General features: G+C 36.9%; 1 protein-coding gene across 1 annotated transcript in view; it reads right to left on the bottom strand.

Annotated features, from left to right (window-relative positions):
- The window catches only part of LOC149078759 (protein Wnt-7b-like), a 155,820-nt gene extending 135,603 nt beyond the window's left edge, over positions 1 to 20,217 (bottom strand). The window contains exon 1 of the mRNA XM_089240864.1: positions 19,745 to 20,217. Within this exon, the coding sequence (XP_089096990.1) occupies positions 19,745 to 19,833 (89 nt within the window). The 5' untranslated portion in view covers positions 19,834 to 20,217. The remainder of the gene's footprint in view (positions 1 to 19,744) is intronic.
- Positions 20,218 to 20,963: the final 746 nt, after the last annotated feature.

Below are 20,963 nucleotides of genomic sequence, written 5' to 3'. Positions count from 1 at the left end.
GTCGCTGAAGTGGGACCGCATCCACCAAGTAAAAACACAAAGTGTCAAAGCTACAAAAGAAGCTGTTTTGGATCTAGTTAATGAGTACAGAGATATTTTTGCTGAAACTTCGGGGAAAGCATCTAATTACACTGCTAAATTAGTTCTCAAAGAACATTCACAGCCAGTCTTCCAGAAGGCTCGACCTGTTCCTTATGCATTACAGCCCATGGTGGAAAAAGAATTACAGCGCCTTGAAGTGGAAGGTATTTTGCAAAAAGTAGAAACTTCTGACTTTGCTACACCAGTTGTTCCAGTCAAAAAACCAGATGGTTCACTTAGACTGTGTGCTGACTATTCTCATACAGTCAATCCTCAATTACAAGTGCCACAGTATCCTGTACCAAGAACAGAAGATCTGTTTGCCAAGTTGTCCAAAGGAAAAATTTTTGCAAAGATGGACATTCGCACTGCATATCATAGCATACCTGTTGATGAAGCTACATCAAAGCTGCTCACATTAAATACACATAAAGGTCTGTATCAACCGAAAAGATTGATGTTTGGAATAAATGCTGCCCCTGCTACCTGGCAAAAGTACATTGATTCAGTTTTACTCAGTGTCCACATTGAAGGACTATGTATTTTCTTTGATGACATTCTGTTAGCTGCTGAAAATGAGCATGAGTTACTCTGCAAGTTGAGAACTGTTTTCCAACGTTTACGGGAAAATGGGTTACATCTCAATATTAAGAAGTGTGAATTTTTTGCCAAAGAAGTCAACTATCTAGGATTTACTATTTCGTCAGGTGGTGTGAAGAAATCCAGTGCCAAAGTAGAAGCTATTTTAAAAATTCAAAGACCTTCTAACGTGAAAGAATTGAAATCTTTTCTCGGAATGGCTACATTTTATGCAAAGTTTTTTCCTCAACTATCTGCAATTGCTGCACCCTTACATGATCTCACAAAGAAGGATACAAAATTTAAATGGTCTCAAGCATGTGAGGGAAGCTTCAGGAAAATCAAAGAAGAAATTGCGTCGGACAAAATTCTGGTACACTATGATCCACAAAAGCCAATTGTGTTAGCTGTGGATGCAGGGCCTCGAGGACTGGGTGCCGTCATCTCGCATATGCTTCCTGATGGATCAGAATGCCCAATTTCTTTTGCATCCCGTACTTTGACTAATAGCGAAAGGAACTATAGCCAAATTGATAAGGAAGCACTAGCCATAAAATGGGGGATCGAAAAATTTCATTATTATTTGATGGGACGTAGATTCACATTGATCACAGATCACCAACCATTGATACACATATTTGGAAAAAAATCAAAGTTACCAGGATTATGTGCTACACGCTTACTTCACTATGCTCTATTCCTGCAAAATTTTCAATTTGACATTTGTTACAGGAAATCTGAAAATAATGGAAATGCAGATTGTCTGTCACGATTTCCACTTGCTTGTGAAGAACTGTTTTCAATGGACAGTGTTTCATTGCATCACCTGGAACACATATCAAAACTTCCTATGAGCTACAAAGAAATAGCTATCGCTTCTTCTCAAGACCCTGAATTGAGGCCGACATTGGAAAAATTACGCCAAGGTATCACTTTAGGTGCAAGAGATAGAAACTTTTCCTTACAAAGTGGGTGCATCATGAATGGACTTAGAGTCTACATACCCAAGAAATTTCAAAATTCAATCTTGGAAGAGCTACATGTGGGTCACATGGGAATTGTGAAAATGAAAGCATTAGCAAGATCATATGTGTACTGGCCAAAAATTGACACAGATATTGAAAGACTTTGCAGAAATTGTCCTAGCTGTGCTCAGTTCAAAGGTTATCCACCTAAAAATGCACATTCATTACTGGGAATATCCTTCAAAACCATGGGAAAGAATTCATATAGATTATGCCATGTATGGGAACAAGACGTACTTACTTATTGTGGATGCTCATTCCAAATGGCCAGAAATTTACATCGTTCCTAACATGAACTCTAAGACATTGATCAGTATTCTGGACTCTTTGTTTGCACGTTATGGAATGCCAGGTACCATAGTCTCTGACAATCAAAGTACGTTTGTGGGGGAAGAGATGCAACAGTTTCTTAAGTCATGTGGAATACAACACCTCACTTCACCACCTTATCATGCAGCTTCAAATGGACAGGCGGAACGACATGTTTTCAACTTGAAGCAAGCATTACGATGTCTCAAAAGTAAAAACCTACCCGAACAGAAAGCTCTCAATATCTTTCTTCTAGCCTATAGAAGAGCACCTCAGGTTTCTACTGGATATAGTCCAGCGTCATTATTTTTAAAAAGGGAATTGCACACGAGATTGGACTTATCACGGCCTGACATAGTCAGAGAAGTAGAAGCAAAGACCAGAAAGAGAGTCACATTTCTTGATCATGTTTACGAGGTGGGACAAAAAGTGGCTGTAAGAGACTACAGATCTCCATATAAAAAGTGGGTTTTTGGTGCTGTTGTTTCCAGAGACGGGGAACTACAGTATACTATATTGGTACAAAATCAGCTATGGAGGAGACACAGTGACCAGATTCGTCCAGTTGGACCAAGCATATCGTTAACTCCAGCGATAATACCAACACCATCACAGGAAGTAACTCCTGAACCAGTGCAAGCACCATCACTTCAAGACAGTGATGTTCCATCGCCAGAGGTGGAAAGTTCAACCATGACACAACCAACTGCTGTTAAAGGACATGATCCTGTGTTGAAGTCCCCAGACATACCATTAGCTGTGCGACGGACCCGAAGAAATATAAAACCTCCAGAAAGACTCAATTTGTAAAGGGGGAGGAATATGATATATCGATTGTATATCGATTATGTAGTTCATCCTTATTATTTAGTTGCAAGTGTGTGGCAACACTGTTTTTTGTTTATGTTTGGTAGAGAAAGATGTCAGTAGAAAAACGGACGCAGCAGGTCTTGAGTCTGTCTCATTGTCCACATATTTAGTCGTTATTTCTTGTTTACAAATCTAAATACACTACACTGCTCTACCAGTATGCTACAGAGGACCGACATTTCATTCCCTTAGAGTAGTGGTTTTTGTCACTCACGGCTCTCTTGCATGATTCATCTACAACTTTTCAGAGTATTTTATTAGATATTTTCGTTTATAAAAGAATCACTTCAAAGCATAAAGAGGGGTATAAATCAATATCTCTAGTTCCCCGTGACGACGTACATTTTGAGAAATGCCGCCTTAGAGCGTACATGTACAATGAATGGGACTGCTCATGGATAGCTTCTTGACTCAGCTAGTACTTTGCATGTATTAGTCCGGGGTTGTGAGCAGTTCTATCTATTTATTCATAAAAGCTTACCATTCCCTCCCCCCCCCCCTCTCGCTTAGCTTAAGAAAAATGGGGACAAATTTTTTAACTAGAAAAACCAAATTCCAAAGTGAAATTTTTAATTACCATATTTGCTTGCGCATAATCATTAAAAAAAAATTGGAATTTCTTAGTGTGGGTTATATTTTGCTCGGTATTATCTGCATCTTTTTTCCCGGGACATTTAAATAGAATTGCATAATTACTTCAGAACTTAATTTGTAAAAATAATTTTTCTGAGATCAATAGATGGCAGCATATAGATTTCGAATAGATCACATTTAAATCTCGGCAGTGAAAAATTTGACAAATCACCCATTCCATTGCGAACTATCAGATTTCTTTATTCACGAATAAAATTTTCTGCTACGACATATGCGATGATATTTTTTTCTCAACGTAGCGAAATTGTAATTTTCTCATTATACACCGCCATGGAAATTTCGCAGGAAATTACAGAAATATGTATTTAAAAATATAGTTTTCTTAGTAAAAATATAGTCTTTGTATAAAGTCATTCAAAAATCAACTATGCTATATAAGCGATATCATATATTTACACTTTGGAAATGCATCTAACATACAGGATGTCCTGTAAGTCCTAATGCGGCCTTCATCTCATCAACCTTTCATCGTGAGGGTATGGTTCTAATTTAAAAAATACATAAAATGTGTTCAGGAATCACTCTGTACCAAATAAATTTGGGAGTGAAAATACAGTGTATCACAAAATAAAAAAAAAAAAAAAAATATTATAAGGTCCCCTGTTCTTCCAATTAGAAAGTTGATTGTTAAGAGTTAAAAATTTCTTATTTGCAAGTGCAATGTTTACTGAGATATCTGAATTCAAAAAATCGGAGAAAAGTTGGGAATGAACAGCATAAATGAGGAAACGAAGCGTTGGCCATTAGTTTGTGTTGTTCTTTTCCAATTTTACTGAATTTTTTTTAAACATTTTTGACTTCAAATACTTCCGCAAATACTGCACATAGAAGAGTAAAATTTATTTTTGGGTTCAGAAAAGACAGGACAACAAGTTTCCAAATTGGAAGTTTGAAAACAGAAGTACAATTTAAGATTTTTTTTTATTTTGTGAGACGCTGTATTTTCACTCTCAAAACTAGTACAAGGTGATTTCTGAATACATATTGATAATTTTTTAAATTGGAATCATACCTCTACGACAAACAGTCGATGAGATAAAGGCGGCATTAGGACTTACAGGACACCCTGTATAATATCAGCCTATATAGTTATTTTAATGAAAAGAAAACACTTTGATAGATAGTTTTGGAAATGATTCTTCGTTAAAGAAACCCACGGGGATATGAAAACAAATTATGTGGGCAATTTAAGTGAGAAGAATTTCATCAACACAACTTTTTCTTTATATATTTACAGATTATTTTTTTTTTCAATTTTTTCCTCTCTTGAAATAATTACATTAGCGAGAGAAAGAGAATATATAGGAGAAAAAGAAATGTGTCGAGGAATGTGAAGATAGAGGTTGGAAGAGAGAAATTAGGCAATTTTCTTCAAACTAACGACAACAACATCGTCAAGATCGACGAGTGCGTTGACTAGTTCCTTTTTAGTTTTATTTTTGGCATCTAGTCATTGGAATCGGCACTGAATATAATGACTTGCAACTCTTTTTTTTTTTTTTTTTTTTTTTTAAGGAAACAAATTACTTTCAGAACATAAAAATGTAAATTATATAAAATTATATACCCGTGGGACACTCCCGACTTCACTAATATTATGACATCCATGATTAGTGCAGCAACCTCTGTTCATCTTCTTCTATATGTTATATACTATACAAATATGATGGGCTTTTGTCATTACTAACTAGGCTTTGAACGTCCGGTGAGCATTAGTGGAAGAGAAACCCTCACCGATGACAAGCAAATCCGTCTGAATTTTTGTGTTATTCCAGATTATTTAGTTTTTCCGTGGTCCACTGTCTCGAATATCTTTCATTGAATTTATTTGTGAGAAATGATATTGTAAACTTGGAAATGTTGACTTGAGGCCAATGATGTTCGTCTAGAATGCGATCTTTAGATTAAGATTAATCTATTATATAGTCTGGATATTCTCATTAGAGAGATTCTTTTTTTATAATAAGAACAATGTTAGTGCAGCTAAAGTTTTTGATATAACTTACTCGCTGAATGTCTAGTTTGAACTGGGTGTTGGTGACTTCACATAGTACGAGCACCCATTGCTTTGGGATTGAAGTGAAACATCCACCCAATTGGTGGTGCCAACAAATAGGTGAAATTACCTTTCATAATTGCAAATCAAAATCACACCGATCAGGTCATTCGGACTAAAATGTAAACGTATGGCTAGTATGCGTTTTGCTTATTGCCATACAATTTTATAATATCAAATATAATTGAAATTATATTGAAATTGTAATTGAAAAAAAAATTTTCTGCGACATTTTAAATTTCCCGCAAGGGACAGAGCTGGGGCCATGTTGGTATGACCAGAGCTGGAGCCACCAACCACGTGTTGGTGTCATTTCAAATTAGATACTATAAATGATATTTCGAAAGTATCTATACATCGCTACTTTATAAGTACAGTAGAAGGAGCTTATTAAAATTACAGGTAATATTACCATTCGGGTATTGTTATCAGAAACACCGAGTTCCAATCTCATCGGTGATCACATTTCACTGTATCTGGTACGGACGGGACCTCCAACATATGATCTGTTCGTGCGAAATGCGAACACAGTAGAATAATATTCGAATATGGATGATCACCTCTTGAAATAATTATTTTTGTTAAAAAAACAAGATAATTCTATATGAAATGGGAAAAGGAAGAAAGTTCAGAAGATTTTGGAAACTACTCGAACTTTTGATAAATAAGGAAATTCCATCTGATTTCGGATTTCTGATACGAGAAATTCATGATACTGATCAGTAAAAACAAATTAAAAATTTCAACATTCGTATGTTAGGCTACGCTGCTAATTTGAAGGTAACGAAAAAAAAAAATTCACTTAATCCCAGGTCTTGCATGTTGGACGAGCAAATAACATCAATGTAAATAACAGAAAAGCTGAAGGGGCGGGTCAGTATTGCTAACGTATCATTACATTTTAGCTCCTAGGCCGAGGCCAAAGCCACACGCAAACATAACACTCGGTGGCCAGACAGACAGATCGACAACGAAGGTGCGATTGATGACTTCTCAAGGCTTCTCCCATTCCTATTTAGCGCAAATTATTACTCGTCCTCGTGACACCGATTCTTCATTTCGAGCATGTTAGACAGCAATGTGTGTCTTATCACGTAGATAGAAGACTTATCCAAAGAAAATGACACCTCATCAGCTGTCATGAACATGTACGCATGACATTTTTGACAGCATAAAACAAACTTTAATTCGAACAAATAGTTTGTTTGTTGTTGCCGGAGAAATTTAATGTAGGATTGTCAGTCTTATGAAGAAAATATCCCCCCTCTCCACATCCATTGATGTTTTGAATCATGATAAACCATCGGAGACATTGGTAAGAAACGTTGTTTAGACATTTTTCAGATGTGGAGATGGTTGAAAAATGTGTTCTATATTTTTGATGTAAATGCATTTTTCTCTCCCATATTGGCTACCAAATACTAGTTATCTCTAAACCTAGGATTATTTAGAGTAAGTATGATGTAGGTTTATTTTAGTAAAATATATGACATCTGTACACTTGTTATGGGCATCTTATTCTCAGCCACATCGTTGGGCATTTTGCCTGTTGTGGCCTTGTATTTGTAGAATCAGTTCTAGTTTGTCGATGAGATATTCCAGAGAAGCCACACATGAAAATCAATTGCAAAGGAATCTAAATAGTTGTGGGGTTAACTATAGAAAGAGCTATGAAAGAAGAATTTAAATGCGAAGAAATATAAAGCTTTCAAGTGAAATATATTGGGGTATATTGAAAGTATGACTATTTTCAGAATCAGAATCCTTCAGATCTGTCCATAGAACCAGAGTAATCTCAACGCATGGGCCCATCCGGGAATATTCCGTGTGGTCTCATGTTCATGAGTAGCCGACATTAGTGTTTCCAATCTTTTTGACGTTTCGGACCCTCCTGTAGTAAAGGTCAATGCGCTGATCCTCCCTGTAGCGAAGATCGATTTCAAAGTCCCCCCCCCCCCACCCCAAAATCCGAAATGTATTGTTTTTTTATAATTTGCATATCGCAAAAAGAAATAAAGTAAAAAGTAACATTTTTACAGTTCTAATGCTGTACTAAATGTGAAATCCATGCAATGGGGGTAAATAAAAATGATCCTGCAGACCCCTTGCAAACTACTCACGGAATCTCCCCCCCCAGAGGTCCGTGGACCACAGGTTGAACAACATTGGCCTACATGAGGAAATATTGTACTATGAGTACAATTTTCGAGAATAAGTAGTAAATATGCAAGCTGTTACTTTCAGTAACAACTCTGAGTACGTTGCTCCCAGACCAATCATTTTGCCTGAGGCAACTTTACTCGATGAATCCAGAAGGGGAAACGCTGAGGCCAATCGTCTTTCCTTTGAGTCGAATGATATGGAAAAAACTGGTCTGTCCCGTAAAAAACGGGATGATTTATATATAATGTATAACGAGCCTACACAATAACTCACCCCCCTTCTAAACGCATTGGTCAGGGATTTTCAACGTTTCTTGAATCGCGAGCACTGCCTTATCATTAAACGAAGAGCACCCTTACGGCCACGTTGACACACGTATGCCTGAAATCTGCGCAATTGTAACTCTTGAATGTAATTTTTATAAGGTATTTAATCATTTGATAATTTTTGTCGCACCGCGGTTATTTTCTGCACACGAGGGCTAATTAGACCGGGACCTACAATTTATTACCGATACCGAACGGACGGCAGGCTTGTTTTTTTTATACTCATCGAGAGGTTGCTGCACTAACCCCTCGATGAGGGACTCCCTGTGGTAGCAATTTTTTCTGCAGTCATGTAGCCGTTTCTGCTGCATCCTTGTGTCAGGAAAGTTTTCTGACAAGGACGAACCGGGTGTCGAACTCGCGACACCTTTAAACATCCTTTGGTACTACTTTAGGCGAGTATCTTATCGACCTGGGCTACCGCGCCCATAAGGTGTTTAATTGAAGCGTTGATCAAGTGCTCGCGTGAGCCCGGAATCGTACACGAGAATCGAGCACTCTTGGTGTTACAGGGAGCACTATAGTGCTCTCGAGCAACAGGCTGAAGATGGCTGCCCTAGATCCAAGCAATGCTCATGGTTCCCATAAGCTGAGACGTCCCTTAATTAAACCAAGACAATAGGGAAGCTCACTGAACCTGGCATCTGAAGACCGATCATATTAATAAAAAATCAATTAAAGAAAATAGAAGTTTTACTTTTGAATGAGAGTAGGGGGCTCTCGGAAAGACTGGGGGGGGGGCATACATGAAAAGAAAATATGGTCTAAAGAGTGCCAAGGGCGCGCAAAAAAGGTTAAGAAACACTTATAGATGATGGTACAGCAGGGGTGTTCTTAAACTATGGGTCGCGACCCAAACTTAGGTCGAAGGAGCTTCCGAGATGGCCACAGGCGGGGATATACTTGAAAGTCTTGGGGGAGGGGGGGGGCACGATTATGATTACGTCAACCCATATATATGCATATACATTAGATCGGTTGGCTCCAACTTCGAAGTTGAGGGGGACCCATCCCCCCCCCTCCGCCCATGGATATGGGTCGTATAAATTCACTTACAGTCCTGTTAAATGCATTCATGCGCCATTGGTTTCACTAATTTTAAAAAATAAACATTCTCATGGGTCGCGAAGCTGATCTCGTTGATTTTGGGTCGCGGCTGAAAAAGGTTAAGAGCCCCTGGTTGCAGAAATGGTGTAGGTATATGGAATATGGAATAAGTAACATATATATATATATTAAAAATCACAAATTTTATCACTTTCATACATCAAGACGGATGATTGAAAAAGGTCATTTGTAGGGTATCAAAGGATGACATCTTCGATGTATTAATCGCGTTGACAATTTTTTTCTTCATATTCCTTCGACTCTTGTATCTTTTCAATCCGAATCCGAAGACGAATTGCTTCGCGAGGCTTATTTTCGTACCCATTTCTCGATCTTCCTTTATGAATGATTAACATAATTGCTGGTGGTACGTGTTCCGCACTTGGACAACAAGTCCAAATTCCTGGGGAAAAGAAAACGTTGTTTTTTTTCCTATGGTTCGTTCGTGATATTTTTGCCGTCATTTTAAATTGCTGGACAAGTATTTAATGAACGCGTTTATGTCATAACCCATTCGAAGGAGTGATAACATCTAGAAACGAAAGAAAAAAGTTCGTTTTCTTTCTTTCCTTTCTCTCTATACGAACTTCCTAGAACCTTTCAGCATTCATATATCATAGGATAGCTCTACTCAAACGAACCGTAATTTGTTTTTTTGTTTTGCTGCCAATGGTCGCTACCGAATGCCATTCCATTGCGATACTGTCGAATTTCGGCAATATGCAATTTATGACGCGTGGGCACACCCGTTCAAAAATTTTTTTCCAATCGTTTATGAATTGAAACTGAATAATAATTTCCCATTTCCAATTAATAATCAGTAAAAAAAATTGAAAATTACGTACAGTAAATGTGTTCAAACATATGCGACAATTGAATAGCATAGTGCTTTTTTTTTTTTTTTGTGGTATCTTTCCTGGTGATGCTTAGTGCACCGACATTCGGTTCATAAATCCAATTCAGGTTTTGGTAGATCTAAATGGCCACTGTGTGTGAAGATCAACTTCGAATCAGGGAGGAGCGTCATCTAGGAGCGAATACTTATTGAATTGATTTTTCAGTAAATTTGCAGTGAACAAACTTTTTATAAATAAGTTCGATCTCCAAATCCCCCTGAGCTACATTTCAATGATTATCCCACTTGTGGGTATTCTATGCATTGCTGTCTCAACATCGTATCCCTCTCCTCGGGCGAAGTGATGGAATTCCACACTTAGCTAGAAACACTGCTTATATATTTACATTTTTATTCTCAAATACAGTATCATGGTACCAGATCTCATCATGTAGGCCGCTCCCTCCCTATAGAAATAAAGCCCTGGGCTATGCCTGGATGGGCACATCTGGCTATATGGGTGGTTCCGTTGGATCCTGGAAAATAGTCTGGCACTTCGCCGTATTTTACTTAAAAGCTTTATTTTCACCTCCGAACTTTTTACAGCTCTCTGTGGCCCTTTGAACGTCATGTGTGATCCCCCTTCCGCTATTTTATTTTAACTATGTCCCTCTTATGGCCTTGTGATATTCTAAGGAGGCTATGGAGTCATCAAATGAAAGAGGAGCCATGATCGGTGGTTAAGAGGCCACAGAGAGCCGTGAACAAAAATACTGATAACAGAAATAAAGCTTTTAAGCGAAAAAAATGTGCCTACTTTCAGAATCTAGCAGAACCTCCAATAGAACTAGGACCATCTTTTTGGAGGGCCTCGTGATCATAGGGGGGAAAGGGACTACATAGTGAGATCTGGTACTATGATTTTCGAGAATAAGATATATTTCCGTAAATATATAAACTGTGCTACTTCCAGTTTAAACTACAGGTCTACATTACTTTGTCCCAAGCCCATGATGTTGAGATGACCCTACATAAAACTTTCATAAGAGAAAATAGGGCTGACATTGGATTCTAGCCCAACAGTCAGGAGAACAAGATTGTTTATAAAAATGTTGTTCACTCTAAATTTACTAAAAAAAGTAAAAATGAATAGCAGAAAAACTTATCACTCTTGGATGAGGGGTAGGAGGTCTCAGGATGATACGGGAGAGGACCCATGGAAAGAAAATGTGGTCCAAAGGGAGCAAAAACATCAAATAACACCGGCTTAGCCCACGTGTATTCAACCTGTTGAGGTTATCGAGTATTCGATAACTAGTACTTCACCAAACAGCAACTCTGGCCACATCGCTATATTGCAATTTAGTGCCATTAGTGAGATGGGTTGGAAGCGAAGGTGCTGTCTATCGGTGGTCGTCTCGAGTTCGCTAGGGAAAATATTTTATCTATATCCTACCTTGGGTTCGAACCCGGGACTCTGACAACAACCTTCACGATGGTAGACGAGCATCTTACCACCATGCCAGTCGCGCAAAGTATTCGATAACTGGGGCCAATTTCGTACTCACAAATAACTAATCTACAAATCAGTTCAATATCGCGTTCCAGATTGACATATTGCTATTTTGCATTAATCCAAATAACAAAATTGCAATATTTTTTACCATAACACCTTACTTTTCTTTCAGTGACTGATACAGACGATGTCGCGATTGGGAGCCCATCACCTTGTTAAAAAGTTTCGCCACAGAGAGCCACAGGCCTACAATGAAACAATTATTCAATCATTACACTTCACTCATAGTTTGAAAGCTGATGGCAGATGGCAACACTATAACAAGCATTATACAGAAACAAGCTTCACGTTAGGTTCACAACACATACACCATACACGCACATTTCCCAGTATGGCCTAGGTTTTCGACCACCTGCTAAAATCTCTTCTTTGAGACAGAACGGTGGGCCATGATCTGGTTAGGAGGATACATACGGTGTTCGTAGTTTGAAAAAGTCTGAAGAGTGAGACTCCTTGATCAAATCACAGCCGTGTAGTCTCCTAAATTCGGATCGCTGTTTAAGCATGAATGTATCATATCAGATTTGTACTATATTACATGATGATATATAATTTGTATTCACATTATATGATATGTATATTTATCAGATTTGATGCCAAAATGAAGAAATTTTTATAATTTACCCTTTTGGTTATAAAATAACACGCGATAATGATCTCAGTTTTCATTGATATATGATCGTACTATTTAAAAAACAGTGTACCCTTAATAAAATACAGGCCATTGGAAAACACGTGTACTGCTGTCTGACTTGTCCCGTGGATGCCAGAATCAAGTCGCTTCACAGAAACTTTGAAGTACAAACTTCAGGTTTTTAATGACGAAAAATGCAAATTCGCATCATTTCCATACATTATACTTTCAAATAATCACATGATGACAGTGCGGCTGTCTGCATTAATAAACTCACCGCAGATTTAATCTTCAATTAAGGCAGTGCATAAATTAATACGAGTTCTGATTTATTTTTCATTTCAAATATGAGGATACTTTGCTATACTGGTTTCCCAAACTGTTTGCATAGTAGATACCTCTGCTGTACACTTTAAAAATATACATTTTGAATTACAAAAAGTTTTCATATGACTTGCCGTTACTCAAAATGTCTTAAATTTTCCAATATGTAAAATTATAGAAAGATGAACTTTTTATATGTATAGACCCTGTGTGTGCTAAAAATTCTAGTTAATGTAAACGCAGAGCTGGGAAGTCATTTACAAAAAATTGAATACTTTTGAATGCAGTGTCAACGGAAATATTTGTGTGACTGAAGTTTTCAGCACTTATCACCGATGATTTGCTCGCAGCGTGGCTCACAAATTACAAAACATAAATTAAATTCAAAGTTGTAAAGATTATGTAATTGTCAAAATAATTTTCAAAAAATGTGATTTCTATTTATTGTGAGGAAAAAAAGGTTGTGTTCTTACTTTATTTTCATACAGTCCCTGAAAATGCCAATTTTCGAGGCAATGGAATTTTTTTCGCAAATGATTTTTTGGAATGGGATACACATGTCAATATAATTGGAACTTTCAGCACGAGGGAACTATATAAAAAGTTAACTTTAGCATAATTTTTTTAAGGGTACGACCCTTCAAACAAATTTCGAGATTTTAAGTAGCTGCACGTCATATATTTGAAAATGTTTTTGTGATTGAATGTACATTTCTAAAACCAACGGTTGCAGAGATATCTGCTGCGCAAACAATTTGAGGCAGCCTGTATGACTTAGTCTGGATGCTTCACAAATGACTAGACAATAAGAAATTTTGTTTTATTTTTAGCTATACACTGTAAAAGACTAAAAAGTTTCTTCGAAAGAGAAGTAATTATATGAAATATATCATAATCTACGATCGAGCTGACCACGTTCTAATCATATTTGGGTAATGGCGGTTTCTAGGTGGCTCATACATTAATAAATTTTTTATTCTTCTTATGTAATAAAAATATATATATATAGCAGAGTTGTAGAGATACATCCGAGGGAAAATACATCTGCCAGAAACTTCAAATGAAATTCGACTTCACTATCGATTCTGATTATCTCGTTCTATTCATTTCTTTTCAAGGATTGTTTTAAATGTTTTATTGTCAGGAAAAAAGTTGTTTTCTTACTTTATTTTCATACAGTCCCTGAAAATGTCAATTTTCAAGGCAATGGAATTTTTTTTGCAAATGCCTTTTCAGAATGGGATACACATGTGTGTATTCATTATTTATGATTCATTGCAATCTCATGGATTATTTTTTTCGTCCTAAAACTGTAAAAAACCCGATAACACCATGTAACCAATACACCATGAGATGCACGACGGCTTTCCTTTTCTCATAACACCCATGGTAGCGGGAAACTTCAGTGAAGTGTCTCCTACTGTAGTATGTACTACTCAAGGCTATCACTTCATCTTACTTGACGCGGTGAAGCAGTCTCTACTAGGACTCTAGGCTGACTCACCCACCATCTTTGAGCGAATTTTGACGTCAGTATTATCACTATAACCAAATTTTGTTCCTTATTTTTCTTGGACGTTACTTGAAGTAGCAAAAGCAGTTTTTCAAACTGAAAAGTGAAGTGTAATGATTGAATAGTTCAACCGTTATAGGCCTATTGCTCTCTGTGGTAAGACTTTTTTAACAGGGAGATCGGCTTGCATTCGTAATCTCTCATAAAAACGTTTCCCATTCCTCCAACCTGCCCCATCAACTACCACTAGACGGAATGACTTTTGTTTATTTTGTAAACGTGTTTATATGTAAATTTTGAAAACTGAAGTAGAGAGAGACCTTTTCTGATTTATTATATTTTATCATGTGAGAAACATAGCTGAGCTGGGACCTCTGCTGCCCAAAGTATCAAATGAAAGTAAAACCATTTGTAATTTTTCAAGTAAAATCGGTTGTTGGTTTTGAACGCGTGTTGGGCAGGAAAATGAACAATACGTGGTAATATGCCATATATTTTTTGGGTTTTATGCTACCCATTGGTGTAAATTTTTATACGCCATAATATTGGTAACAATGTTTTATGTTTACCAACAAATAACTTTGCAGCATCATCCAAATTTAGTGACCGGTATTGTGGTACATAAGATTTGTTTAATGTTCGTTTTCATGATGCTCCTTCGTATAAAATCAACAGTCAATTTTACTTGAAGAATTTATAACAAATAGTTTTAACACAAAATTTTTCTATTTCAAACAATATTTATGCTCATTTCTCTTCTGTATAATTGGTATTGCGTTATCATACAAAAACTAAATGAGCCGTTTTAGAGAAAACCGTAGCCAATTCCGCTTTTTTCCCGCGGTTAAGGTCATGTTCAGCATGCCAAATTTCATTCCTGGGTTTTGACGATGGTCTGTAACGGCCGAGTGGTATTGTGGTAAGATGCTCATCTACCACCGTGATTGTTGCCGTCAAGTCTCAGGTTCGAACCGCGAAAGAATATAGATAATTTTCCTAAAGAGCTTGAGGTGACCCACGATAGATGACGCCTTCATTTCCAACCAATTCGTTAACGGCAGTAAATTGTAGTATCGTGATATGGCCGGAATTGGTGCGTGGTGAAGTAGTGGCAGCACACCGAATTGCATGAGAAATGACTGTTCTTGTTTCGAACATAGAAACTTTGTCAAAATTTGTGGTCTACTGTAATTAATAAAAAGTATTACACGTCTTAATAAAGAAATCAGAAGACAAAAACATCCAATTCAGACATTCAACACTGCTATACTTGACCGTACATGCACCTAGTTAATATTCCTTTGCAGAATTTCTTACGAATCAGTATATGCTGGAACGTGTGTGAGTATGCATATGCTTCGCCCTAAGGTATTTATTTTGTCAGCGTTGTGCTTTTTTCTTGATCTCGCAGTGCTACTATCTTGCTTACATACAGTCGAATCCCGTTATAACGAACTCCGGAGTACCGGAGAAATCACTTCGTTATAACTAAATTCCGTTATAAAGGGATTCCAGGTCTCTGCATTTTTCCTATGTAAACTTATTTGGAGGATTAGAAAAGTGTTCGTTAAAACGAGAATTTTTGCTATAACGGTATTCGTTAAAACGGGATTCGACTGTATTTTGAAGTAAAGGTGGTAAATGCGTAAATTTTCATGTTATGTAAGAGTACCGTGTTAAAGGTCGGCCTGCCTGCTCTCTGCGGAGAGACTTTTCCAAATGAGAGAGCGGCGCGCATTCACGCCTCGAAGTAGGAAATCCACATTATAAATCAACTTTAGCTGACGACGGGGTTCGAATCTGGCTCTTCACGACGAGAGTCCAGCATGATGCCCTCATGACCTCACAGCGGCTGACATTCAACACTAGAGGACATTTCATCATGCAAATAATAACGCACTTGGTCAAAAGGAAGGCAAAGTGGGAAATCGGCCTCCGTTTTCTCTGCACCTGAAGCACCAGACCCGATTCTCCGTACCCTGATGCTTCCTTATCCCCCAAAACGCATGGGCCCACTGTACAAGCATTTTTCCAACTACAACGTATTTCCTGTATATTTATGTACTTTGTTGAACGCCTTCCATGCGTGATTTTTTTTATTTATTTGATACAGAGCCCGGGTCGTCTCTAGAGCAAAATTGGCCTCTGGGCAGAGTGGTTTTCCTCAGAACTCTACTAGACTATAAATCTGATTTTTGTTTCTTCCAATTTACGTGCTTACACACGAGGATTTTAACCAGATCTCACTTTCATGAGAGCCCCCCCCCCCCACCGTTTTGCATTTTGAACCCCGGGCCGTGCCCGGATGGGCCCATGCACTAAGACTGCACTGAACAGAGCTCAATTTTGTGTCGTTGCTCCATTGCTGTTCGAAGTCACTTCTCATGCAGACAACCACTCGCGGTTGCAGTGCAGTGCACTAGCAGCCACACCTACTCCACGTGCTCCTTATATACATGTCTTGGATAAATAATTTCGTAGATAAAGTTCAAATGAATCGTGCGGTTTCCAGTAATGAGACGTAACATTCACATTCATACAATAAGAACACGTGTTTGCGCAATGCTTGGTAATTAATGGCGGAAAATGTGTTGTAATGTGGGGGGGGGGGAATAAAGCAAAGAACTGAAGAGGGAACAAGAAAATCTCAAGAAAAATTTCTTTTTTAGAAAAAGTAGAGATAACTTTATCAAATGATGAGCATATTGAAAATACCGCTAATGACCTAGAGATGACAGTGAAAAGGGATTTCAACCTTGTGGAGATAACGTATCTCAAATGCAAAAAAAAAGAAATGTCGTCCTGGAGATCATGCCACGAGAGTATTCTAATCACATGTGATAAAATGTCCTCTATTTATTTCATTTTCAAAAATAATATTCGCCTCACGATCTTGCAATGGAACAAAACCCAGTATGTAAATTGTTGACGTTATTTTTAAATATCTTAAAACACGATCTCAAAGATAATTTTCACTTTTAATAACCTCTTTCGAATTGATGAATACTCCACTACTATTAGATGTCGAACTATCAGTATTCCACTCTGGCAACCCGTCGGATAATAATAGTAAAAAACGTATTTCAAGGTCATTATTTTACGTCTGTTCTGTCTTTTTTCTTAATAATGGTTCCCAATCATTTTCATTTACTAATTTTTATTTTTTTTTTTAATTATTATTTATACCATATACATATTCAACGACTAATATCTAAAAAGAAATAAGAAATGCAAATGAAGTTATGCGGAATGACGTAAGTTTTCTAAAGTTACATCAAGATCGAAACCGGAAGGTTGATTTAAATATTTCTTACGCTTCTTGTCATGTAATGTACTTCCATATACATAATGTATGCGGTCTTTACTTTAACAATGTATGTATTCAAAAATGCGTGCGTGGAATATATTTTGGATTGAATCAAAAAAAAAAATTGTTTTTGTTTTTTCTGTTTTATAAAAATTCAATTTAATGTCTATGAATTATTATCGATCTTGAACTCTTTAAAAAAATGGTAGGTCAGAAAAATTCAGAAAGTTTCAAATAGCCACCATTCTTCAGGTTTAAGTAAAATAGTATTCTTTATTTTATGGTGACTTACACGCGCAAGTATAAATATTGGCATTTTTAATTTGAAATATTATCAGGATGCCTTCGATGCAATACCAGTAAAATTTTATTTTTGCTCTTCAGTCAAGCTTTCAGTAAACTGCATTGTCTAAAATATTTGTGAGGCAGAAGAAACTAAATAATTATGTTTCAGAACTTTGTGATCAGAAGACCCAAAGAAAGCATTTCTCTAAACTTGAATTTTAGACTTTTTTTAAAAATAATTTATTATGAAAAATCATAATTGTCTCAAGATATTATTACTCGCACCGTAATTTCTTGTGAATAAAGGACCGTATAATTCGGAAATGCGAATTTCTCTGAGTTAAGAAGGAAATGTCATCATTATATCCGCGCTTTCACATTTCATTCACCAATGATTAAATCTTAGTGAATGGAAAAGGTCACGAGCGTTTTTGTAGAAAAGATGACGATTCTTATACATCTATCTATTTATCCTCTATGAATCTTAAAAAAAATTATTTTTACAAATTAACTGTTAAAAATATTTACTTCACTTTCAATCTATTTGAAAAAGAAGGTAATACGCAGCGGTATATTAAGGCATTATTTTTCTAACGCATAATCTCAGAGGATTATACGCAGGAGATACGGTATAACAAATAAATATAAAAATGGTTATAATTATTTTTGTTTCAACTATTTTAATTTTAAACCTTTTTTTTTCAAAAAAGAATTTTAATTGAAATTGTAATTACATTTGTCTATATATCACATTGATTGTCGGTTTCTATTCATAGGTCATAATACTATCATTAATTCGTATATGTCCATTCACCATAATCGACCGTGTCGGTGGCAACAGTAGTTCTCGAACTGCAAAGACGTGTTTTTTTCAGACGCCCTTTGTTTACTATGCCTATCTCATCTATTCAAATTTTTCAATTTATCTTATTTCATTTTAGGGGGAGGCATTGGAAGATTGCCAAGTTCCTATATATATATATATATATATATTTTCTTTTAATTACATCTATTCGAAGCAATGAAATTCTATCATTCCAGTCCGATTCCATATTACAATTTTTTTTACTAAAATTTATCAGAATTGTTCTATTTCTACTATATTTTATGAGATGTTTGTTATATTAGTTTGAAGGAAAAATATGGAGTTCTCTGTCGAATTGTACGAAGCTCGTCATGCCAATACTTTTCTCCAATCTTCATGTTCCCGTCGTTCATATAAGTGTCGTTTCTTTGAACGAATAGCTGTCAATTTACAGAGAGAGAAAAAAAAATAGCCCTTCCAAAAGACTAATTACATTTGGTTCAAATAACAGCGTCGGTCATTATCATTTGCATAAGACATCACCAGCATTCATAAAAGTAGGAAATCACACAACTAATGTTAGTTTTTTCGGTACACCGGACGGGTTGGTCTTCATCTGCGGTGAATAAATTAGCCACGGCTTAATGTTTCCAAGAGGATAACATTCAAGCATGATACCTTTGATTACGATAATATGTATAAATTGAATCTTATGGTATTCATTAATTTTTGTATGTATTTGATGAGAAAAATTTAAGTAGTATACTATACATCCGTTGCACTTTCATCTTAACGTGATTCAACTCGGATAATTATCAAGTGACTTTGCGATATAAAATAAGCTTACGTAAAAAATGGATGACGCATGGTATGTGAATATGATGCATGTGCGTTATCGAGGAACATGCAGGAAAAAATAGCAATTGCCGGAAAAATGTCTATGTCGTGATTACAGAAAAGCACATACGAGAATAGACAATTTTGGGACCCCTAATATTTGTGGGCCCTGGGCACGTGCCAGTGTTTTCTCATTTGAGAAACAAGTTACTGCTCTGGGAGTATCGTTAGTTTTTTTTCTTCAACTTGGAATAGTGTTTTCTATTATTCTTTTACCAACCGAGGTGTCGTACTAAATAAATGAAGGGTATGTATCAGGTTTTTTTTTTGACATGACGAAACATGTCATCGGATATCAGATTTAATCAAGGTTGATTGAAATGTTATACGTCATGAAAACATATCTTGATCGTGTCTAAGACATTAAATATCAAATTACATGAATCGGAAAGACTCACCGGAAAGTGTGATCCACGTGCAGAAAAACGAAGAAGACTAAGACCGATATGCAAAAACGTTGAAGCATCCAGGAGGAGATTAACAACATGTTTAGTACATCACCTTTCGTTATTCATCATGTCGACTGCTGACAGAGGTGTGGCGGACAATCCCGGGATAGATGACGTAGTGACGGACGGCCCGAAATGTCGGCGAGTGGCGCGTGCGGTGCGGCAACTGGAGCACGTGCTGGAGAAGACTTCAGCGATGATAGTAACGAGCAAAGTCAGCAGCATTTAGGCTCCTGGAGAAGCCACCACCTTCTCTTGTTAGAGTTCCAGCTTGTTCTGATGTGGTGAGATGAAACAGATTTTCTTCTCAAGAAAAGAGGAGAGTAGAAGGAGAAGACGAAGGGTGGTGGCCCCAGCTTTTCTGCTGCTGCTATCTTGCCCCACGGGGGCTGACGGCGGATCGAACAGGTTATAGTGAGACTGACTTTATGGGGTGGAGGCTGTGGGCTATGTAGTATGTACGTATATGTGTATGTCTTGGCGATCCTGAAGGATATTAGTGAAGTCTTCTTCTCTTTTATCATTTTTCTTTAACTGTTTCTTCTTTTCTATTTCTTTCTACGTCTCCATTTTTCTTTTCGTTTCTATCATGGTCAGTTTCGCTGATGATTTCATTCGTATGGACTCGCGCACACACAAAGTATTATGTGCATATTCAGTGGTACCTCGCTTGACGAAATCCCCGGCTTACGAATTTTTTTTGGCTAACGAATATTTTTCTCGTGATTTTTCTGCCTCGGCTAACGTACATTTTACTTTACATTGATGCACGCGTTAACATAAAACTGCCTCGTCTTAAGCTGAATTTTAGCTCCAATGTAATAAGAGAATTGCCGTCTCACTAGAACCTAATAATTAACTCATGTTCACCTCGGAATCATTTTCTAGATGTGCCTCCACTTCTCTTTCTAAAAGTTTGTGAACTATTTCATGCAAAATGAAAGATTCGGCTAATGGAAAATGCACCGAAAAAAGGGAGCTTATGTTTTCGGAGCAGGTGTTCTATCAGTGCCTGGCAGTAAGCATCAAACTGAAAAGCTGGACATTCTAGAAAGTTTATTTTTTCTATCCATATGTATCAGACCCAGAAATGAGCCGAATAAATGATAAAATGTGATGGGGACATCTACGAATTCAACTGGGTTGTATCAGCACCAGCTTTACTAGA

This window comes from Pholcus phalangioides, unplaced genomic scaffold, assembly GCF_987345545.1.
Source record: "Pholcus phalangioides strain wild (caught in Gottingen) unplaced genomic scaffold, Ppha-v1.0 ptg000013l_1, whole genome shotgun sequence".
In the NCBI taxonomy this organism is placed as follows: Eukaryota; Metazoa; Arthropoda; class Arachnida; order Araneae; family Pholcidae; genus Pholcus; species Pholcus phalangioides.
Note: the sequence above shows the minus strand (reverse complement) of the source record. Positions and strands in the feature narration are given on the sequence as shown.